The following is a 21,138-nucleotide window of genomic DNA, read 5'->3' as shown; positions in this document are numbered from 1 at the left end:
ATACAAAAGTAATCTTTTCATTAATCTGAAAATCTACCAAGTAATCTTGAGAACAAGGAACGTAGAATAATTGAACAATCAAACGAACTTGTGAAGTTCGATTATGATTATTCAAGTTCCTTGTTCGAAAAGATTACTTTCCCACCCAATTTATTTACCCAAAAATTTGGTTAAAAAAAATGTATAAATACAACCCAACCCATGAAAATATACTTTAAACTTAATGACGGTAGCGCGCCACGGGTAGTGGCGAGATAGAGAGCAGAGCACCCTATGGTACGAAGTTTTGAGTCTCTGAACGAGTGCGACATCTACGTCGAAGGAGTAGTACTACCAAGTAATCTTTTCGAACAAGGAACTTGAATAATCATAATCGAACTTCACAAGTTCGTTTGATTGTTCAATACTCTGCTGCGAAATTATCTTGGAGAACTTGAAGAACGAAGATTTATGTCGTGTTTGCTTGGCAGCCGTAGACCAAAGCTCATGATTTTTCTTTTGTGGTAAAATTGTACGAATAAATGCAACGAAATATCTATTTAAAACATTATGATTCGATACATGTTTTATTAATTATATTAAAACATAATAATGACAATAGTAATAAAATAAGTAAATGAACTTTGATTTTCTTATTCATAAACAATACGATGAACGAAGTTAAGTACCTGAAAAATTATGTTATTTTATGCATCACCTTTGATTCTCCTCATCCTCTCTTTTTGACAGATGCTGCACGTGCATTATAATTTTAGCTATATACGCTTATCTTACAATGGGACAAAGATAATGTAATGTGCTCGATTGACATTCGAAAACTTGAACATTTCTTATACTCATATTAAAAGTCGTGTTTCTCTTTTTAAAGGGGACAGCGAAACTTTCAAGGAACACGTGAATTTTACAGTTAACGCTAAAAAAAATTTTCTTGATTTTTCCTACTTTATTCATTTTCCCGATGTTATTGAAGATCTTGTGTTCATCAGCGTGTTTCAAAGGGGAGTTTTACTTTGAACTATTGATCGTTATCACAATTAAATCCTTTTTTAATTACAATTACAAGTCTTTTAATTTACGTAATTGATCTGGTTTTCATAATCTTTCTCCGAAATTACTGATATCTGTTCATTATTTATGGAGAATTCAATTTATCATTCTTGTCCTCGGCATCTTTTTTGTGTTTTCGCTTGTTTTTTTCTAAAATGAAAATGATGAACTAGTAGTATTGATAACGATAAAGAGCCATTTACTTCAATCCTTCAACTCACCGATAAATCCTTGAAAGACAACGTTACAAATTCTTTGCCTTTCCACGAGTCCGCCGAATCGGACTCATAATCGTTCCAAGCCATCTCCAAACCGTCGCTTGGCTCCTCGTTCAACCTGAAGATTATATATTACAATGGAGTTTGCACTACCAACTGAACGCAAGAGAAAATATTACGGCAGTATTATAGGTCGGTTGCAAAGTATGCTTAGTAGCGTTGCATCGCTTTTGACATGCCTTCAATCGTGTACTTACGTAGAAGCAGCAGCTCCGATGGCCCCACGTTGCGTGCGTGCTGACGACGGGGCCTTGTTGTTGGAACCACTCTCTCTCTTGAGTCTCTTCACCCTTATGCAGCAATCGAAACACTTGAACACAATGTGCCAAAAAAAAAAGATCAACTTAAAAACACAAACCTCTTAGGCTCAAACACGTCGTTGTCATCGACATCGCTCATGTTTCTCGCTAGCACTAGATCTTCCTCGCCCGTGATCCTGCCGACCGTCTTTACGCCACGGTTCTTGGCTGTCTCGCCAGGTGCCACCAACATCACGTGCTGAATCCGTTCGGCGAACTGGCCGCGTTCATTTCTGTTATCGCCGGCGCCGCGGCCTCTGTAGATGCACGCCGGCCCCGGTGCAGAGTCGGGGCGCCTCCAGTTTTTCTTATAAGCCAGAATGGCGAAGCGCAGCATCGTCGTTGCCTTGTCGCGCTCCTCGAGCATCCCGTAGTGCTTCGGGTGGGTGACCAGCGCCATGAGTTCGGCGCGCGTGCTGATGTTTTTGCACATCGAGCGCAAATGGTCGATTTCGCTGGGAGTTAATCGACGAGGATACGGCAATCCAGCGAGGAAGTCTGGATCGTTCTGGTGCCGCACAGGCAGCGCGTGATCTTCCGCAAAGCCAAATACTCCCACGTGCACGAGCTTGGCCAGCTGTTCTTTCGTCAACGGAATGCCCGTTTCCAGTGACGTAAAAATATCCCGCTTAGCTCGGTCACCGGGATCTGCTTTAGTCCTGTGAAAAAAAAACGATAAAAACGTGCGCAAAAAACCAATGACATTGCGTGCAAGAAATTTCCATGGGTCACCCATGGGCTCGCTTTATTAAATCATTAGTTACCAGATGGTACAATTGCAAAATATATTTGTATATACTCACATCTCGAAAGCCACCTGCGCGAGCGTGTAAAGGTGGCTCAGCACATGCGGCGTTATCCCCGGCGCGTAGGCGCTTTGGAACAGATTCACGAACGTGTTCACCGATGCGTTCGAGATGGGCTTCTTCAAATCCTCGCGATGATACGCGAGTACTTGGTCGCCGTCCGGTACGCCCGGGAGCTCGTTCAGGCGCGGCTCGGGCAAACGTTGGCCGTACGCGTTCTTGAGCTTGGCGTAGTCGGACCTCGAGAGGCTGACCGACGCCTCCTTCGTGATGCAGTCGCGCGGGGCAGCAAGCTCGGCGTAGTCGTCGTCGGCAGCAAAGACGTTGCGCAGGGCGAGCGACATGCTGTAGGCGCGCGCGGGCATCGACGACACCAGCTTGGAGGTGAAGCAGGGTTTCGGCTTCTCCTTGAATTCCACGCCCTTCGCGAAAGGTCTGCGAGACATCGCGAGAGACTCCGTTGATATTTAGCCGTGGACACTCGAAAATTATTACCCTTGCAGGTCTTGAAGAAGCTGCGGACGCGCACTGTCGCTAATCGTTGTGGCGCGTAGAGCTGTACTGACTACTGAAGTTGCGGCGCGCGAATAGATTGCCCAAAGCCATACGACATCTGCATGCGAATGGAAGGGATTGCGGCGCTGGCATCGACGTCAACGCGGGTTTGAATGAAAATTTCTACAAAAAATGTCAGCGGCGACCACCGAACTGACATTTACCCACAAGAAATAATACTGAATACGGCGTTAAATCCTTGAACTACTTGTTTCGTGATTAAACAATGGACAGTGTGGTGTTCAGCTTAGCACCCTCTCAATTAGATATTAAGTATTACGATTGCAAAATAATAACAATCGTCAAGCGACGAGTTCTAAAACGTCGTACTTAATGCTCGTATTTTCGCTTTGTGTCACATGCGATATATGTTTGGGTTACTTGCTTGGGCGGCGGTTACAAAGACGGCACGCAGTCGTGTCAGTCAGTAATAGCAGTGCTACGAGCCGCACATCGACGATCGAGCGCTTCGACGAAATTCGGAACGATGCGCACAGCGTCGCGAAAAGTTTGTGTTCTGTGCTTTTGCGAGACAACTATACGAGAGGATTTTTTTCTGGAGTTGCGGCGTGGGCCAACGTCTGCCGATTCTCTGCTGTGAAAAAATCTTCGAGAAGCTGGAGAACAAAGATTTGTGTCGGGTTGGCTTGAAGCTCGCGATTGTTCTCTCGTGGTAAGAGTACGAATAAATGCAACGATGTATCTATTTAAAAAATCATGATTCGATACATATTTTGTTGATCATATTAAAATATGGTAATGAAATAAATAAATAAAAATTATCCCCCTCATCCTCTTATTTTTCAGAAGCTACATTTTATTGCTTTTTTTTTATTACAAAATTAAGGCTTATTCATGAGGAACATTTTTACCAGTACGGTGATGACAAATATCTAGAAACAAATGACATTTAATGAAAGATTTGATAAGATTCTAATCGAATTCACTGATGCTGAAATTAATCATGTTTTTAGATGAAATTGGATAATTTTTGACTTACGATTTTCTCTCATTTCAAGGGTACGTTGAGATAATGTATTGAATCGATGTTTATTCTGAGTTAATTCTCAAATATTAAAAGCTCCAAATAAATCGTGACAAATCTCACATTCGAAAGGGATTTTCATAATAATGTACTAAATCTTTGTGACGTTTAACTTCATTTTTCATTCCAAATGATTCGTGGCAAATATTACAATTAAAGGCATTTTTAGGACCGTGTCTTGTATTTAAGTGCCTTTTCAGGCCGTCCTCCGATCCGATCGATTTGGCACAAATCTCACAATCGAAGGATTTGATAGGAGTGTGTACTTCAAATGTGTGCCTATTCAAATCCTTCCGTTCTCCAAATGATTTGTGACAAATCTCACATTCAAAGGGACCATGTATTATTACCATATGCATGTTGATCGAATATTCGTATCTAAATATTCTGTGGCAAATCTTACATTCGAAGGGTTTGCTAGGGTTGCGTACTGCATTTAAAGGCACCCTAAAGTTTCTATCGCGAAAAAACGGGTTTCTACGGATATCACTTTCGCTTTTTGCATTAGAATTTTTTTCTGGATTTTCTCCTTTTTTGGTCGCTTTTTCGATGTTTTTAGATATCCCGTGTTTAACCGCGTGTTGCAAACGAGAGTTCACATACGACTGTTGATTATTATCATAATTAAATCCCTTTTTATTTACAATTGCGAGTCTCTTTTCATTTCTCTGATTTTCATGAACTTTTCCCGAAATTACTGATTTACTGTTGGTTATTGATGGAGACTTCAATTTAGGTTTATCATTCTTGATCTCGGTAACTTTTTTTAATTTCGCTTGCTTTTCCTGAAATGAAAATCATGGATTACTTACTGATGACGATGAAGAAAAATTTACTTCAATCCTTTAACTCATACTGATAAATCTTTGAACGACAACGTAATGAATTCTTTGGTTTTCCACGAGTCTGCCGAATCGGACTCACAATCGTTCCAAGACATCTCCAAACCACCGCTTGGCTCCTCGTTCAACCTGAAGATTATATATTATAATGGAGTTGGTACTGATCGCACGAGAAATTATTGTACGGCAGTATTATCGGCCGGATGCATGAAAATTAGTTATGCCATTGCTTTAGACGTGCATTTAACGAACCTGACTATGTCACTGCTGCTTTCCATCGTTTCCTTGATTATTATGTAGATTCAATGTAATTTTTCACGATTTGTCACTGAAAAAATATTCTAGGCCAAACATCTCGTGTAGCCAACAATTTGTAAACACTTGCTTGTCGAGGTAGTCTGCTCCATACTATCGAGTAAACTCATCTTTTGCGTTCTTGCGATTATGGTAGCTACTTGCGCTGTGTACGCTTCCCCCTCTTCTACCAACTTCGTCAATTTACATACGTATGTGACGAATCATATGCAATATAATCTTAGCGTATTTTAAATGTAATTTTTTTTTCATTCGCTTCAATTATTCTTCAGAAAAATACAGCCGTTTGCGTGGCGTACCTCTGAATTTTACTTTCTGCGTACCATGTATTTTCTCATGCGTTTTTAGGTATTGATATATTTTCGAACTGCAACATTCGAGCATTTATGCTTTTGCGCGCGACTCTATTATAACTCGACGCGAGATGCCGAGATTCGAGATTTGTGCTAAATATAGATATAGCAGTGCCGCCGGCTCGACTGTTCAGTTCAGCCCACGCAGGTTAGGCGTAACGAAGCCGCAGCGCATGAAGTAATAAGTGATTCTTGCGAAAAAAATCAATAACTTAAATTGCAAGGGATTATTAGTGACTGTGTGTCTGTGTGCGAGTGCACGAAACGATGTCCATGTCCGACCAAGAAATGTTCCTACACTCGGCTCTGGCCAGCTGCGACAAGGAAGAGGTCGAATGGCTGCTGAGACAAGGCGCCAATCCTAATTCGGTCAATGCAAAGGGATCGACTGCACTGCACATTGCTATGAAAAATTCCATCAATGATGAAATGGCAGAGCTATTGTTCAAGTTCTGTAAAAAGTCGATGCAGATCGATGCAAAGGACAAGTTAGGCCGAACACCTCTGCAATTGGCCGTGGCACGACTCTCACCGAGCCAGGTCAATATACTTTTGAATAATGGCGCAGATCTGACCAGCTTCGTTTTCCCTACCAAAGCTCAATTCTGCAAACGTTACAAGCGCAAGATCAGAGGTAGTGACGCTAAATTGAAAGAAGCGCGTAACGTTATGGCGGTCGTCGAGCGTCTCGAGAAAGGAGGATACAAGCTGGACCGCAGCGACGCCTTGACGATCATGCAAGTGTTCGACAAGTTCGGAATGTTCCAGATGCATTCAGACGAATGGGCCGATTTGAATGATCCATTATTTTTGGAATTTATTAACTCGTGGGACAACTCAGTTACGTTTGATGCTCCTTCGACGGTTTGTGAGACAATGACGAGAGGTTTTTTCCGGCGATGGGCACTAGAATTTTTCTTGGAGCTGACACACTATCAGTTGCCAATTCTCTGCTGCGAAAAAATCGTCGAAAAGCTGGAGAACAAAGATTTGTTTGGTGTTTGTATGGCGGCCAGTGATTCAATGCAGAAATTAAATGTTGTGCCTTTTATAGTCATTAACAAAATAAATGCAAGAAAAAAAAATAAGCATATCTATTTCTAGTGCTTTTTCAATGTTTGATGTTATTGAATGCATTTTATTTTATAATTTATTAATAAAAAAAAAATTAAAAAAATAAACAAGTCTTCTAATTTTCTTTCGTAAAAAACATTCAATCGTTGAAACGATAAATCAAATTTACAGTATATCATAAAATCACAACAAAATAATTTAGCCCTTTGATACTCGATAACATTACTGTCTTCGAAAGCTCGTTCTTTTCACGCTGAGATGAACAGTTTTTAAAAATGCATTATGCACTCAACGAAAAAAGTGTTCGATCTAAAAGAGGAAAAAATAAATGCAATGACTGTTCTCCTGTTTTTTTTTTTTTTTTGTTGAGATTATTGGTGATTAAAAATTGCTTATTTGTGAATAAACATCGTGTCGCGATATAGACGCGAATCGAACTGAATTGTGTAAAATAAACAAATTCCTCTTCTTTCATTTATTTCGTCATTTTTTTGTTCGTTCGTTCGATCGATACAGTTCCAGTTGGCGGTGACGAACCTCTTGCGGTATATGGTCAATGTACTCTTGGATCACGGCGCTGACCTATCGAAATTCTTGTTTCCCGACGAGAGTCACTTCGCCGAGAGATATCAATCGCGACTTTAAGCTTCTTTCGTATTGATACCAGTATCTCACGCTCTGGCCGTCGTAGAATGCCTAGAGAAGAGAGGATACGAGTTGTACCCAAACGACGCCCTGACAATTATTAAATTTTTCGCCAAAATCAGATTGTTTTGCAAAACAGAGGATCTGAAAGAGTCTTGTTATAATGACAAGATGCTCTCAGTCGAAGCAAAAAACCACATGGTGACACAAAACATCTCGCTGTACGACGTGCTACATCACTTACGGCCCGAAAAGGCAGCAAAGCTACTGTCATTCGCACGAGACTTGGTCCGTGTATCTGTACGAGATAATGTCAAGAGAATTTTTCCGACGTTGGGCACTGGATTCGCTCTGGGATCTGACGCGTTACCAGTTACCAATCCTCTGTTACGAAAAAATCATCGAGCACCTGAAAAGCGAGAATCTGTTTTACATTTGCCTGGCGGCCAATGGTTTTAACTATATCCCTAAGAACATATTTAAGTTTATCGATATGTGAATTGATTAACCCAGTGATTTTCGTAGTTGTTACGTCGATTACCATTATGAATGTACGATGTTACAATAAATATAGTTGATTATTTATTTCAATAATAAAATAAATTGATAAATAAGTTAGTCTTATAATTTTTTTTCTTGAAAAAAATCACATTCGCCCAATAAAACTGAACGCGCGAGAGTCGATTAGATGCTTTGCTAAATAATAAAAACAACAATTTAGCACTCCGATACCCGATAATGCTACTGTCTTTCAAATCTCGACGACATAAGTAAAGTATAACGCATCAAATCTGTGTAAATGTTACCGAAATTTTCTCCTGCGTTTTGTTCAACATACCGAAAAAGAAAAAAAATATTTGTTACTCTTTGTCGGGATTGTCGTGCACTTGAACTCGCATACGTAGAAAATGGAATCGATCGAACTGAAAATAAACAAATTCCTCATTTTTCTTTTATTTCATTTAAATTTTTTTTTATACATCCAATCTCGCCACAATTAATTAACGGACTTTCGGGGCATCCCATGCGTCGAATCGAGTATAGGCGCGTACTCGCTTTGTGTCACGCGATGTGTTTACGTTTTTGCTTGAGCGCGCCCGACTCGAATCTCGAGTTCGTTTCGAGAGTGTGGCGGTTATAAAGACGGCACGCGCCACGCAGTGCACAGATACACACTTCGTCAGTCGGTAGTTGGCACTCCGCACATCGAGTCCAGTACACGTTACGACGCTAGAGCGTATCGACGTATCGCGTATATAGGCCGCAGCAAGTGACTTTTTTGAATTTTTTTATAAGCAATTGTGTCCGTGCGCGAGTGCATTATAGAACAATGGCCAACGACGTGAGATGTTTGAAACAATTAAAAACCATGCGAGAAAACGTCAACTGGGACGTCGAAAATGAGCGACTCAATTTTCTCCATCAACAATTCTATCCCACGATCTACGAATGGAACGGCCAACTTCCAAATCTTCGGGACATTTTTCGTCCCGCAGAGATCGATTGGCTTCTTACGGAGGACGTGAGGAACATGGAGAAATTCTACGATCTTTTAAAAGAAGCTCCGATAATCAGATTCGTTATCAGAACCGGTTACAAAGACGAGCCAGAGGTGGACAAGGATGGCGAGCCGTTGCTGCGTCGCACCACACCGGTGCACTGGGCAGCCAGATACGGAAAGCTAGACAGCCCCGTCATTGCCGAGCTATTTCAAATATTCGACAGGTTCGACGTTAACTACGTCGACGAGTTCGGTTTGACGCATTTTCACGTGGCCTGCATGTCCCGCTGCGTAGCCGTTGTCGAGAAGTTTCTCGAGCTCGGCCAAGATCCCAATTGCGCCAGTAACAAGACGGATCCGCCGCTACATTTGATTATGCCCTGTATTGAAAAGTACAACGTGGCCGAATTGCTACTGAAACACGGCGCCGATCCAAACTTGCCAGGCTGGAAGTGCGGCTCGACTGCCCTGCACGCCGCTATGGGAAGTCCCATCAACGACAGCATGGCGGAGCTATTGTTAAAGTTCTGCAAAGACTCGATGCAGATCGACGCGAAGGACAAGTTGGGCCGGACACCTCTGCAAAAGGCCGTGGCGCTACTCATGCCGAGTAAGGTCGATTTACTCTTGAACAATGGCGCCGAACTTACCAACTTCGTTTTCCCGACCGAGGCCCACTTGTACGAGCGTTACGAGCCGCTCGAGTACATAAGCAGCGAAGTCAAGCTGAGAGTAGCGTCCGACGCTCTGGCGGTCGTCGAGCGTCTCGAGAAAGGAGGATACGAGATGGACCGAAACGACGCCCTGACGATCATGAAACTGTTCTTCAAGGTTGGATTGTTCGAGAGAAACCGCGACCTGTATGATCCGATTGACTTGGTGGAACGTCTTATCGACTTGCGGATGATCGATCGCTTCGACGAGATTTGGGAGGCACAGCAACGCGAGATGTCTGTTCCGCGCTTTTGCGAGGAAGCAACGAGAGCGTTTTTCCGCCGATGGGCGCTGGAATTTTTCTTGGAGCTGACGCACTATCGGTTGCCGATTCTTTGCTGCGAAAAAATCGTCGAGAAGCTGGTGAACAAAGATTTGTTTGCCGTTTGCATGGCGGCCAGTGATTCAATGTAGAAATTAAAAGTTGTGCCTTTTACTTTACTTTACACTCATTAACAAAATAAATGCAAGAAAAAAAATTAAGCGTATGTATTTCTAGTACTTTTTCAATGTTCGATGTTATTTAATGCATTTTATTTCACAATGTAATAATAAAAAAAAAAATTAATAAATAAACAAGTCTTCTAATTTTCTTTCGTAAAAAACATTCAATCGTTAAGACGATAAATCAAATTTACAGTATATTATAAAATCTAAGCACAACAAATAATGTAGCCCTTCGATACTCGATATCATTACAGTCATCCAAAGCTCGTTCTTTTCGCGCTGACATAAACAGTTTTTGAAAACGCATTGCGCACTCAACGAAAAAAGTGTTCGTTCTAAAAGAGGAAAAAATAAATCCACTGACTGTTCTCCTGTTTTTTTTTTTTTTTTTGAGATTATTGGTGATTAAAGATTGCTATTTTGTGAAATTAAAGAGCGTGTCGCGATATAGACGCGAATCGAACTGAATTGTGTAAAATAAACAAACTCCTCTTCTTTCATTTATTTCGTAATTTTTTTGTTCGTTCGTTCGATCGATACGAATCTCAATCAACGCAAATGAATAAAATTTGCGGCGCGCTTGCATCTCGATCGCGTCGGATTATCAATAATTAGGTCGTTGGCCTCAAAGAATCAATCAGCTGCAAATACTCTCCAAGGTAGAGTTACGCGCGAAACGGACCCGCAATCGATGTATCTTATATACAGTACCGTACACGCGACTTGCAGCGGCGACGCGCGCGCGCGCGACTCTCGCTTGTTTTTCGTTTCAAAACCTCGCCGCGTACACACACTGCACCTGAAACGCGACCAAATGAAGTCGCACTTGAAAACAATCGACGGTGACGGACGGATTTTGCGCGTCAAAGCGCGACAGCTCGACAGCTTGAGTACCTTATACGATATAGTACACGCGTAGTCCCTCGGTTACATCAGTTGTATTTCGTTGGCGCTCGGCAGAGAGACTCGAGCACATAGCTCCGTAAGAAGAGAGTCGAATTCACTATACGTATATCGGAGTGTAATCGGCGCAGCGGTGAGATAAAAAAAAAACAGCAGAAGCAGGAGCGCGTCAATGGCGGGCTCGAGCAACAGTGTCGGTGTTTCGAGTTTGAAAGCAATGGACCCGATAAACGAGTGGCAATCGCCACCACCGAGTGTTGTAGGCGAAACAGCAACAAAGATAGTGGCATCGTCACCGGCGGCAGCAGACGTCACTAGTGGCGGCAACGCGTACGTGAAGCGACGCAGACGTCTGGCCAACGGCAAAATCGTCCAGCGAACTCGCAGCAGTAAAAAGTAATTCATCTTTACGCGTGCAGTGTATCTTTTTCTTCTTTTATTTCTTTCAAAAACAACTCCGTTATTATTATTCTTCTGTCTCTCTCGCGCGCAGATGTCTCGGTCAGCCGCGTCGCAATCCTCTGCGTAGCGTAGCGGCGGCGCGCAAGGAGAGCCTCGCCAACAATAATCCCGCCAACAAACGCATGACGCGCAAACGACTGCTGAACAACAACAACACTACTGCCAGCAGTACTACCGCACCCGTAAAGAGGAGAAAACGAAGACGTCGAAGCGACGCCGCGACGGCCGTGTCTCGGGACAGTTGCAGCGACAACGACAACGACGACGACGACGAAGACGAGCGTCGAAGCACCGACGTCAACAACGCCAAGAGCTTATACTGCGAAAACAACAACGAGCAGCAGCAGCACAACAGCAGTGGCAGCGGAGCGATACAGGGTTTGGTGGAGTCGTCGACGAGCACGTCGAGCATCGGCACGCGCAGCTCGTTCAACATCGGAGCGACCCTCGACGCGCCCACCGGCGAGGACGAGGTCGAGTGGAAGGAGTGGCCCAGCCACGGCATGCACGAGCGCCCGGTCTATCATCCGCAGGTACGCGTAAAAAAAATAAATAAATCGCAAAGAAATAATTGCGACGCGAGTGTGAATCGTGCGATATCGAATCTTTGTATCGGTGTGCAGTTCGGCCTGGCTACGGAGCACAACGGCCGCTATTTCGTCAATCGGCCGGACGACAAGGGCTACGACGAGGTGAAGATCGACGACGTCGCGCAGCCGGTCCCCAAGTTCGTTCCGTCCTCGTGCGCCGCGTCTCGTCGACAAGTCGCTACCGCCGCTTCTGCGAAGTCATCCGTAGCCCCGGTGGCCACGGTCACGGCCACGATCGCGACGACCTCGAGGAGACAACGAGCCGCGGATGGCACGGTTACAACGAGGCCGGTGCAGGCCATCGCCTACGTCGCGCCTTCTCAGCATCAACAACAGCAACAGCAACAGACGCCACAGTTGCTGCAGCAGCAGAAGAAGCAGCCGATCGTCCTGTCGAGTTTGGACCGGTCCAAGGTCATGGCTTATCTGGCGCATCGTGCCCAGCAGTTCGGCGAGGCGCAGCACCAACTGCTACAGGTTAGTCGACGACGGTTTCGTACTTACGTGACGTAACAACACAATACATTATTATACAATTAAAATATAAAAAATATAAATTCGCAGAGCTACAATCTGAGCCAGCAGCGCAAGCTCGAGCTGCTGCAGCAGCGGCTCAATTCGCGGCCGCGACTGCTGCAGGTGCAGCTGAGCAAGAACAAGAACGTCGCGGCCGTGCTGCAGGCGGCTACCGCGGCCACTACTACTACGGCCAAGCAACAGCAATCCACCACTGCTACCGTCGCGGCCGCTGCTACCGGAGCCAACACCGCCACCGCTGCTGCTGCTGCTGCTGTCGCCGGCAAAGCCATCCCCGCCTCTGGTCGAATAATCACGCAGGATATGTTGCGCTCTTGGCGCGAAGCCAATCAACAAAAGCTACAGCATCAGCATCAGACGCCTGGTAAAATTTTACTGATGCCGTCGAGGCCTCTTCAGCAGCAACAGCAGCAGCAAACGTCTACGAATTCTAACGCAGCAATTGGTGCGCCGCTTACGATGCCGTTTTGCGGAGTACCCGCTCTCAATGGCAATGGTAAAGATTACGACACTTTTTACTACTTTATTCTTTGCTAACTGCATCGTTAAATTCACAACAATTTTTGCAGGAAAAGTATTCTTCGTGCGAGCCCCGGACTTGGCGAAAAAGCTCAAATCCAGCGAGAAGCCCTTCACCGTCACGTCGACCTCGTCGCCGCCCTCGTCGTCGTCCACACCCACGTCCATGTCGCATCAACACCACCACCATCATCATCATCACCATCAGCAGCAGCAGCAGCAGCATCCGCACAATCATCATAATCACCATCAACATCATCCAATGGCTACTACGACGACGATGAAACGCGTGGCGATGCCGTGGGTGCCAGACATGAACTTGCTCGTACGCAATAATCCCGTAGCCGCTGTAGCCAAACAACAGCAGCAACAGACGTTTCGCACGATCTCGCCGAGCGAAGCCACGATTTTGATGCCGAAATCGTGCCACAATACGAACGGCGTCGCCGTTAGTAATAATTTCGCCTACAGCCAGCCCTACTACGTGCTGGATCTGTCGAAGAAAGAGTCGACGACGACGCCGACGCACAGCAGCAGCGGGAACAGCAACAGCAACGACAGCAGCAGTAGCAGTTTAATTTGATGAAGAATCGAATCAGATTCTTGGAAAACATTTTTTATTTTATTGTTAAAAGTTATAGAATAATAGAGCTATTGATTATTGAAATTATGAATAATTAAATTAAATTGATCTATTCATACATTAACAATTGTATTTTCATTATTGATTTTTACAAGTCAACCGAAAGTTTTGTGGGTGCTAATCCGCCACTGCGTCCGTTCGCTTTTTTCTTCGCTCGCGTCTGTAACAAAAAGAGCACGATAATGATTTATTAATGTATAAAAATTTTAATTTGAATTAATCGAAATACCTCTTGCTCGCGTCATCCACGCTGCTCTCCTCGGTATCGTCTTTGCCCTTTTTATTGCCGCTGGGCTCGTTCCGTCGCGTCCTCGATCTCGATTTTTTATCTCTCTCCGGGGTGGATTCCTCCTCCTCGTCGTCGCTCGAGGACGCGTCGCGTTTGCGTCGACGCTTCGACGAGTCGCGCTTGCTCGACGTAACATCGCGACGCTTCTTTCTGTTACAAAATAAGAGGATACAAATAAAATTATACAAATGTAAAGTATAGAGGACTCACCTTCGAGTATCGTCGCTCATCGTATCTTGGCTCGTGCTGGATCGTCGTCTTCGTTTGGGCCGATACTCCTCGCTGCTGTAATCATCGCCGTCGTCCTCGTCCTCGTCATCTCGGCGCTTTTTCCTCTTGCCGCGTCGACCCGTGGTGCCGTAAGAGTCGGGCCTCGACACGAGGCTCACCTCGTGGTGGTGCATCATCGCGGCCGAGCTTCTTCGACGACGCGACGACGACGACTGCCCGCGACGACCCCCGTAAGCGTCGAGCTCTCGGCGTCGCGCCCGAGTCTCGCTCTGCACCACGTACAGCCGATAGAGCTGCAGCAGAATCACCAGGGTGTTCTTGCAGGTGAAGAATATGTTCATGTAGCTGACGATCTTGAAGTGTACGATGAGGGTCAGGCGGAAGGCGAGGAACGGGCCGTCCTGCAGCAGCATGTTGATGGCGATCGCCCAGACGTCGATGCTGCAGCAGCTCGTCTGATCGTCGCTCGTCACCTGATGCTGCTGCCTCTTTTTCCTCGAAGTCGCTCCACCTCCACCAGACGACGACGACGAGAGTCGACTCTTTCTCGACTTGGTGGCGGTGAGCACGACGGTGAACTGCATCAGCGACCAGGCCCAGATGCCCAGGGTCAGATAGACCAGTAGCGGCTCGCGCGACACCTTCTCGTCCTTGAACGAGTCGAAGAACTCGATTATGTCGGCCGCCGTGCCGATGTAGACGAGCAGCAGCTGGCTGAGCTGGTCGCGCGTCAGCTCGCCCTTGGGCAGCATCCAGCGGCCGATTATCAAGATCAGCATGAGGAACTGCTCGATGAGAGTTACCCAGGTCTCGGTGGATATCTGCAGCTCGGGCAGGCGTATGTTCACGCCCAGGGTCTTTTGCAGCTGTTTGAGATCCTCGAGCTTGGTGAGATCGAAGGTGTCGTTGATGACGGCGACGCCGAAATTTTTCACCCTGCGATCGACCTTTTCGAGCTCGAGGAGCCAGATGGCCGGCACGACGCTGCCGAGGTACAAGAAGACGGACGGGCAAAACCTGTTGACGAGAACGTGAAAAAAAAATAAGATTCTTTTTAGCGTGCACGAGTGCGCACGAAACCTCGAAGAAAGAAAGGCATATAAATTTCAAGGAATCGCGTGGTGGGCTGGGCGCAGTCTCTCTCGATCGCGGGGCCATTACTCCTAATGCACAATTTCCGCTGCTCATCGTTCATCGTTTCGCGCGCGCGCGTAGGGAGTAGTTTTCACTAGTTATGATTGATAACCGACGTATCGCTTATATACGCGCGGCCTTGACCTCGTTCCGCAACTCGATCGAGGTCAAGAATTCGCGTTTATCGCGTATATAAGCTAAGGCGTGGACGCTGCATTCGGTTTTACGCGTTAAAAAAAGTCGAAAATTCGAAAATTCAAAATATATAAGTAAAAAAAAAAAGACAAATGATCTCTGCGCTCACCACTTCCACTCCTGATTGGACTTGATCGTCAGGGTGAATATGCCCTCGAAGAAGAGCAGCACGATGGGACAGCAGAGGTACCAGTAGACGGGATCGCGCTTGAAGTTCGTCACCTGCCAGATGGCGATGAAGCCGTGCGAGGCGAACACGATGCGCGTTATGATGGCCTTGATCGTCGCTATGAATTTCGCCATCGTCGTCGTCACGTACGCTCGCGATGATGGTGCGTTCGTTATCGCATAGTAATCGGGCACGACACTCGATTTCAAAAGATGGAATATTATTGGCAGTAGCCGCGAAACTTTTTTAACGACATCGTGTCGCGCGTCGACGATTTACGAAATCCATCGATACGCGTAGGTGGTGGTGGCTTTCGACCGACTGTTTTTTTCTTTCGCGCCGAGCCAGGGGTAATCATGTCCATGCAGCGCGATATTCACCCGCCTGCGCAGCACAACGTAGCTTCACGCTGGCGCACTACAAAGCCGCTTACCTATATATGCAGGCTCGTATTATAACAATAGGGCTATAATGCAGAAAATTTAGTCAGCACCGAAGGCCGAATAATTGACTCGGCATCTCGTGCCGCGCGTCCTTTCGAAGGCGAGGGTGTAAAAGAATCGGCGGACTCTCGTGAGTTTCATTTGCGCTTTCGAGCTCGACGCGGCAACGACACTTTAGTCGACCCATACAGTCGAGACACTTGCCGATTTCTTTCAACTTAATTCGTCAACTTTATCAAAGGTATTTAATTTTTTTCATTATTAATAAAACGTTTGATTCACGATTTTTATTATTCGAGATACAATTGCTATTATACCAATTATACCGATCATACATCTTCCTATATATGCTTATTTTTATGAGACTTATTAATTATTTGTCATTCTTGTTTTTTTGCAGAATTCAAAATGCTGAACTTTGCGTTCATGGTTCTAGTCATGCTCGTGATGCTGTGGCTGCTGCTGCAGTAGCCCAGTACTGCCATAGATGGACCGGCAGCTCACGGCGCGTGCCAGGCAGGCTGCCTTGGAGTTAAAGCCGCTTGCTTATACGCCACGGATGGTTACTCGTGCATTGATAACACGGCTATTCAAACGTGCAAATACGCTTTCGGGAAGTGTTCGGCAACGTGTGCTACATATGCTAATATGCTTAATCTGTGAATTTAAAAATTTTCAAAAATTATGGACTTACCGATTTTTTTCTATATCGGAGTTTATTCTTATTTGTCTATTCGCAATCATTCATGGTCTTCGACTCAATTTTTCATTATTTCAAGTTTTTCGTATGTATTTTTTGAATTGTTATTTTTGTATTATTATAAATAAAAATGTATTCGAAAAATTTTCCGTATCGAATTCATTCAATAAGTTTGACGCTGGCACTAGCAAAATACTATAATCTTTCGGGTCTTGTATGGCAAGATCTGCGCTTCTTCAGGTGTTACTAGTATGAGTTTGCAGCAATTTTCATATAATTCGTATTTTGTATATTCATAATCTTTTATTGTCTTTAAAAAGTTTGAGACTGCCTTAATACGTTACCATGAGCAGATAGTTTTTTCTCAACTGGATCAGATTATAAAATACGAAGAGAACGTCATTTAAGCGTTGTCATAATTTAACGTATAGATATGGCCGATTCTCTGTGAAATCGAATGGCCAAAAAAATTTTTTTTCTGCAAATATGAAAAACTTGCTGTTCCCGATGTCAGAAATGTCCCCAAATTTTATTAGAATTTTTGGGACCATCTATCACTCTTTTTCAGGGGCCCGAAGTTGGCCATTTTAGGGTTTTTTTGAAATTCATGAAAAATCACAAATATTAAAATAATTCCTGGATTAAAGTAGAATGATTCAAAAGTAAAAGTGCCCAGCAACTTTTTTGTTGGAAATTGTCCAAATTTTCAGAAAAAAAATATGCCAAAGTGATTGGAGCCACCCAAAGAGAGCATAGTGGGAAAACATAAAAAAAAAACACAAAACAAGAAATCTACTCGAGTTCGAACCGGACTTTCATTTCCTAAACTATGTAAAAAGCTTCCCAAAGATGTCAACTAATGCCTGATAAAGTTTTGTAATGGGTCTTAAAGTTTAACGCAATGTAGACAACAATGTGTGGCGAAAAACATGCAAAAAAGGCCTGAAAATGGCTGTTTTTGGTGATTTTAGGCATTTTGGGCCTATTTTTGACCTTTTTTGCATGTTTTTCGCCACACATTGTTGTCTACATTGCGTTAAACTTTAAGACCCATTACAAAACTTTATCAGGCAGTAGTTGACATCTTTGGGAAGCTTTTTACATAGTTTAGGAAATGAAAGTCCGGTTCGAACTCGATTAGATTTCATCATTTATGTCCCTTTGGCAGTTTTTTTGCTTTACACTTACCTAGATTGTTCCAATCACTTTGGCATATTTTTTTTCTGAAAATTTGGACAATTTCCAACAAAAAAGTTGCTGGGCACTTTTACTTTTGAATCATTCTACTTTAATCCAGGAATTATTTGAATATTTGTGATTTTTCATGAATTTCAAAAAAACCCTAAAATGGCCAACTTCGGGCCCCTGAAAAAGAGTGATAGATGGTCCCAAAAATTCTAATAAAATTTGGGGACATTTCTGACATCGGGAACAGCAAGTTTTTCATATTTGCAGAAAAAAAAATTTTTTGGCCATTCGATTTCACAGAGAATCGGCCATATACCAGTGGACCAACTCAGTCCCAAGGACCCCGCTCACAAAGGTATTTCTCGGAGGAAAGAACAATAAGTGCCAGAGACTTCGAAGTCAGTAATTTTAAAATTAGTTTTGGCCCTGAAGACTTTTTTTGCATTTAAATATTTCAATGCAGTCGCGGCGAGCTTAATTTTCTCGTCGAAGAAACATCTCCACTCGAACGCGTACTTTTTTCTTCGTACTTTTGTATTTGTATCGAGTGTGAATTCTCTGCACGACCGCCGTCTAAAGCGCGAGAAAATTCATTAAAATGATAGAGGCGCTGAAGTTTCGTTCGGCCCTCGATAGCAATGCTGAATTCGAATTGACGAGCAGAGAGGAAAGAGAAGTATACCAGCTTAGGATCGCTGGAGAGCTCGGACCACGACAACGGTGTCAATAGGTCGACTTTTGAAAATTGATACTCAATTTTAGGTAATTTTTAATCGTGATTCTTTATTAATAATGTAACAAGTGTTCATCAAATATTATTTTTCCAAACATGCATTAGTATATCGCGTATTTGACTAACTTTTCAACTTATACTCGTTCGAATAACAATTCACGGTTCTCGCACGCACATTTGTTTACATCACATTCGTCGGTAGTTTAAAATGAAAAAGATATTCAACGACCCTCGTTTCACACATTCTGTTCGCAGTGATCCAGGCGTCGTCATGCAGCGCAAAAATATCGCGACTGCTCTGCTGCTCGCTGTCGTCCTCCTCCTCCAGCAGGCCCTTCCCAGCGCCGCGCTCGTGGATCATTACGACAGGCTCGTCATCGACTACAGCATCTGCATGCACAGCTGCGCCTACGTCGGCAATCGTTGCGTCGAGTCGACCGGCCAGAATCTTCCCGCGCGCCTGCACGGCTGGCGCGGCATGCTGTGCTACCTCTTCTACTTCCAGTGCTTGACGCGCTGCAACGTCATGCTGCCCGAGCAGGCGAGACCCGAGCTGGATCTCTTCGGGGCGTACACTTTTTTCGCCCGCAATACGTAGGGATTCGTTCTCGAAAGTGCGCGTGTGTATATAGGTGACTTTTCCATCGGAGAGTGTAGAAAAAAGGACTGACGTCGAGTGAACGATGAAAAGTTGAGTAACGTACTTTTTGTTTACAAAATATATTCGAGTTTTTTTATATGAAAAAATATATATTTTTTGTACGGAAAATGTTAATGTTGTGTATGAAAAATATATATTTTTTACATTTATGACAGTTATTTAAAACAGACATGAATATTTAAAAACCCGCCGATTTTGAGTATGATTCACGAAGGGATCTCAGTTTGTAAACAAATATTGTATTTAACTATGTAAATAAATGTCAGTTTATAACATGACTACCACCAGGAACTCAATAGCATGAATTTCATTAAATTTTTCATTAATCCTAATAAAATCAACCGTACTCTAGAAAACAATAAAAATTAAAATTATGTCATTTACCAGTTAGGTATATACATTGAGCAAGAAATCATTCGCTTACTTCTTTTCAACTAGTTCTATCATGCCAGTCGATCGAAAAAAAAAAATTAGGAATGAATTAATGACATGTTTTTGTTTCGCAAAGTTATTTATTTCACATGCTTGGGGGTTTGCTGTCATCGACAGTTCTTAGTGATCTTTGGAAAATTAATATTGTACTTTGACTGACACAATATATAATTATCAATGGTTTTAATTGATTGAAAGAAGACCCTCCTCGTGCTCTGAGAAAAAAAAATTCATTGATTCAATGAAATCTAATTTAATATTTTATTTACTATTAATTTAATCAAATGATTGATTGAAGCATTTTGTTGGATGAAATAAAAATTCATTATTTCAATGAAATTATTTCATAGATTGTATTTGAATAAATATTTCATTGAATCAATGAATTTTTTTTCTCAGTGCGCCTTTTGGAGGATGAATGAACTTCGAAAAAATGTCAGATAGCAGAAATCAATACTTTTGAGTCGTTGAATAGCCTCTTCGGGTTGAAACTTTTTCAAGTCGTAGAACGACAGATGCTCATCAAATTTCATAATTTTCGCTATTTCTACAAACTCCTCGTCGTCGTGCCAATTTTCGTCGAGATCTGAAGACTTTTGCAGACATCTAAGCTTGATAAAAAACATCATTATCATCGTGGCATCGAGAAGCTTGAGAACCTGAAGAAGATAACGCGTTAGTTTCAATTTGTACCGAGGCAAAGTTTCACCGAATTGATATTGGAAAATAACTTGCGCCGATGTAAGATGCATCGGGAAACTCGAAGCTAAATTTATATGCACCGTTATCCAAGAAAAAATCAACGGTAGCCGGCATAAGTTCTCGTAAACCTCGCGGACGATGATTATACGCGTGCTCTGAGGCTTTTCAGTTTTTCGCTCCCTAGGCACGTAATATACTATCACGCGAAGCATTGATCACCAACTTGACCATGTAAAATTTTACGATAAATAATTGAGCATCGAACATCACTATTGCATCGACCTAACATTCTTAATCTTACTCTGATACGACTTTGAACGGTTTTAGCAGAATCGAATTGATCAACATGCAGAAATATACACTCATGACTGTACTGGTCATTTTGGCATTGCTGCTGCAGACCGACGGCTTACGGCGCCTGTCAAGCTGGCTGCGCTGCCGTGATCATCCGGCCGTTTTCCTTGACGATAAGAGAAAGAGAATGTTTCTCAAGTTAGTTGACAAAAATAGAGGGAGAATCATGCTCCAGGTAAAGAAAATCTCGATAATGAATTAATTAATTAACAAGAGAGTTCACTAGCATCGACTACGCTTCGAACAAGGACATTTAATTGTTGAGTTTTACGAGTTTGAGCTCTCGAATGGTATACCCGATAGAAGATCATGTGCCAGATGTAAATATAATA

The 21,138-nt window shown here is 43.4% G+C and overlaps 6 protein-coding genes across 6 annotated transcripts in view; 3 read left to right on the top strand and 3 right to left on the bottom strand.

Moving 5' to 3' along the window:
- LOC111693239 overlaps positions 1–490 on the top strand; it is a 5,057-nt gene extending 4,567 nt beyond the window's left edge. The window contains exon 2 of the mRNA XM_023457488.1: positions 402–490. Coding sequence (XP_023313256.1) covers positions 402–490 — 89 coding nt within the window. The remainder of the gene's footprint in view (positions 1–401) is intronic.
- A 1,028-nt stretch (positions 491–1,518) lies between these two features.
- LOC111693238 lies at positions 1,519–2,934 on the bottom strand. Its single transcript, XM_023457487.1, has 3 exons — positions 2,428–2,934; positions 1,684–2,283; positions 1,519–1,615 (listed from the first exon to the last, which is right to left on the bottom strand). The coding sequence occupies exons 1-3, from the start codon at positions 2,874–2,876 to the stop codon at positions 1,519–1,521; spliced, it is 1,146 nt and encodes a 381-aa protein (XP_023313255.1). The 5' UTR covers positions 2,877–2,934.
- Positions 2,935–3,827: 893 nt separating this feature from the next.
- Positions 3,828–5,220, bottom strand: LOC106655414. Its single transcript, XM_023457486.1, has 4 exons — positions 5,125–5,220; positions 4,887–5,001; positions 4,630–4,815; positions 3,828–3,878 (listed from the first exon to the last, which is right to left on the bottom strand). Exons 1-4 carry the CDS (start codon positions 5,148–5,150, stop codon positions 3,828–3,830), a joined length of 378 nt encoding a protein of 125 aa, XP_023313254.1. The 5' UTR covers positions 5,151–5,220.
- Positions 5,221–11,408: 6,188 nt separating this feature from the next.
- LOC111693237 (protein roadkill-like) lies at positions 11,409–13,578 on the top strand. The gene is made up of 5 exons (XM_023457485.1): positions 11,409–11,819; positions 11,910–12,353; positions 12,441–12,909; positions 12,983–13,462; positions 13,568–13,578. Exons 1-5 carry the CDS (start codon positions 11,409–11,411, stop codon positions 13,576–13,578), a joined length of 1,815 nt encoding a protein of 604 aa, XP_023313253.1.
- A 114-nt stretch (positions 13,579–13,692) lies between these two features.
- LOC106655415 (transmembrane protein 26) lies at positions 13,693–15,727 on the bottom strand. Its single transcript, XM_023457484.1, has 5 exons — positions 15,534–15,727; positions 14,339–15,112; positions 14,075–14,284; positions 13,805–14,014; positions 13,693–13,735 (listed from the first exon to the last, which is right to left on the bottom strand). The coding sequence occupies exons 1-5, from the start codon at positions 15,725–15,727 to the stop codon at positions 13,693–13,695; spliced, it is 1,431 nt and encodes a 476-aa protein (XP_023313252.1).
- Positions 15,728–18,574: 2,847 nt separating this feature from the next.
- On the top strand, positions 18,575–19,614 carry LOC106655480. The gene is made up of 2 exons (XM_014375896.2): positions 18,575–18,686; positions 18,913–19,614. Exon 2 carries the CDS (start codon positions 18,929–18,931, stop codon positions 19,253–19,255), a length of 327 nt encoding a protein of 108 aa, XP_014231382.1. The 5' UTR covers positions 18,575–18,686; positions 18,913–18,928; the 3' UTR covers positions 19,256–19,614.
- Positions 19,615–21,138: the final 1,524 nt, after the last annotated feature.

Source organism: Trichogramma pretiosum, unplaced genomic scaffold (genome assembly GCF_000599845.2).
Source record: "Trichogramma pretiosum strain Unisexual culture from Peru unplaced genomic scaffold, Tpre_2.0 scaffold107, whole genome shotgun sequence".
Lineage (NCBI taxonomy): Eukaryota > Metazoa > Arthropoda > Insecta > Hymenoptera > Trichogrammatidae > Trichogramma > Trichogramma pretiosum.
Note: the sequence above shows the minus strand (reverse complement) of the source record. Positions and strands in the feature narration are given on the sequence as shown.